The sequence below is a fragment of the Belonocnema kinseyi genome, chromosome 6 (genome assembly GCF_010883055.1).
Source record: "Belonocnema kinseyi isolate 2016_QV_RU_SX_M_011 chromosome 6, B_treatae_v1, whole genome shotgun sequence".
NCBI lineage: Eukaryota > Metazoa > Arthropoda > Insecta > Hymenoptera > Cynipidae > Belonocnema > Belonocnema kinseyi.
Genome location: NC_046662.1, coordinates 73067204 through 73069348, shown reverse-complemented (window position 1 = coordinate 73069348; position 2145 = coordinate 73067204). Strand labels below are relative to the sequence as shown.

Here is a 2145-nt window from a genome sequence, read left to right as displayed (position 1 = left end):
TTATATATTATTATAAAAATTTTATTCAACATTTTGCTTTACATTTTTTGAAATCTTTTGAAGTTTTTTTTCAAAATTTAGAAATATCTTTTAAAAGGGTTTGATTTTTTCCTGGAAAATCCTGATAACATGAAAAAATGGCCTCAAATCATTTAACTGAATGGGCTAAAAATGAAATATTTTTGACTAAGGCAATATCTTACCTTATCGGACTAAAAAAAATTAATTTTTAAAGTTATATTTAGTTTTGAATTTAGAATCGTCTTGTAAAATCAATTATTGTTAAATTTTAATGATTAAATTACAGTTCATTAAAAAAAATTAATTACATAATATTTACATTTGATCAACTAAAAACGTTTTTTATTTAAAATGTTCAATTACAAACTTTTTAATTTTTAATCAAAATGCATATTAAAATTCTTTAAATTAAAAATGTGCGCTTTAAAATGTAGATATACAATAGAAAATATTAAATAATTTCTCGAGAAAGAAAAAAGATAACAAGATTATTTTTTTGGCGATATTTTTGATTGCTATCATCATTTTATATAAAACTTACGATATTTGAAGTAATTGGACAGATTTTTCGTCTAAAAATGTGTAAAATTCTCTGTCAAAACATAAATTCACTTTCATTTCTCAGTTTTTCTGCCCAGTGGCCACAATGAATATGGTATAAAGTTTTACTTTTTTAACTGAAAAGAGATAAAAAGCTGACAAATGTTCAAAATAGGTGAAATAGTTGAAACTCCGTGATGATTTCTTTTATAAAAATTCACTCTTGCTCTGTAATACTATGGGAAAAAATGTTTCCTGAGGTGAGTTCATTCCAGAATAAAGTACGTGTACTATATTGTAATAAATTTAGTACCAATTATTTCAGAAAGAGTTTTTGTCGCGTTTATACTCAATTTGCGTTAATGGGAAGCAATTTAAGGCTTTTAAGACAATTTAGAATTTCTAGAGAGCAGCTTGGTTCTGACATAATAAAAAGCAAGTCCTTACTTAACGCTAATTGGTTGCATAGAGTGTTCCTGCTGCAGGTAAAGCGGCTGTTGATATCCGCCTGGATCCAAACTCAATCCATCTGGCGATTGTTGCATTCCACCACTAGACATCATCTGAAAATAATTTAAAATATTGTATTTCATTTCTATGCAAATTTCAATTTCGAGTTTTTTTCCAAGTTCAAAATATTTGTTCCTAAGATAATGAATTTCGAGCACTGATGCGCTTGGACGATTCAAATTCTAATGGAGTATTTTGAAATTCGAACTTATTGTTGTGAAATCAGGAGGCATTTTAATTTTTCATGATCCAAACTTAAAACTTAGAAAAATATTGTTCAACAGTTCAGATTTTTAAGCACTGAAATCTGGAAAGTTTCCTAGAGCCAATTTGTACTAGAATAGGGAAACAATAGGGGAATAATCTAAAAAAATTAACAAAAAGATAACATATTGAATTAAATTTGAAACGGTTTAAATTTCGTAAGATTTTAAGCCAAAATATATTGGACCATACATTTCTCTGGCTCTGGAAATTACTTATTTTTTCTTTGAAAAAATTGTTTTATCAGATTAAATTGGTTCCGACTCCAACTTCCTAAGACCTAAGAACCCACAGAAAATGTTTTAGAAAACGTTGAATGGTCTACGAATCCATGAATTTTCAACCAAAAGTTGCATTTTTAACGAAAGATGATCAATTGTCAATCAAAAATATAATAGTTAAACATTGAGTTGATAAAAGAAATTAAAAAAAAACGAAATTTAAAAAAAAATATAAAAATTTTCAGCCAACGGATAAATTTTCAAATAAAATGATGAACCTTTAACAAAAAAATCTGCGCGGCTCGCTTCGCTCGCAAGTTTGAGCGCGCCTGGGGCGCACGACGGTTGAATCTCGCGCTTCGAGCTCAATAATAGGTTAACTCGCGCTTCGCGCTCGAACATAATTACACCTCGCGCTCGGATATTTATTCTTTGCATTTGGAATGCATGAAAAAAACTTTATCAAAAAGATCTCTTTTAGATGGCAGTACCAGGTGTATACATATGAAACCGGTATTTTTTCAAGAAAATAACACATTTATTTCAAGAGAATGATAACAAATATTTTATTCAAAGTATGCGCCCTCGC

The 2145-nt window shown here is 28.7% G+C and overlaps 1 protein-coding gene across 6 annotated transcripts in view; it reads right to left on the bottom strand.

Annotated features, from left to right (window-relative positions):
• Nucleotides 1–2145, bottom strand: part of LOC117174097 (TOX high mobility group box family member 3-like) — a 142855-nt gene that overhangs the window by 44575 nt on the left and 96135 nt on the right. For all 6 annotated transcript variants that reach the window (XM_033362831.1, XM_033362833.1, XM_033362836.1 and 3 more), the window contains one exon: nt 1009–1124. In XM_033362831.1, the coding sequence (XP_033218722.1) occupies nt 1009–1124 (116 nt within the window). The remainder of the gene's footprint in view (nt 1–1008; nt 1125–2145) is intronic.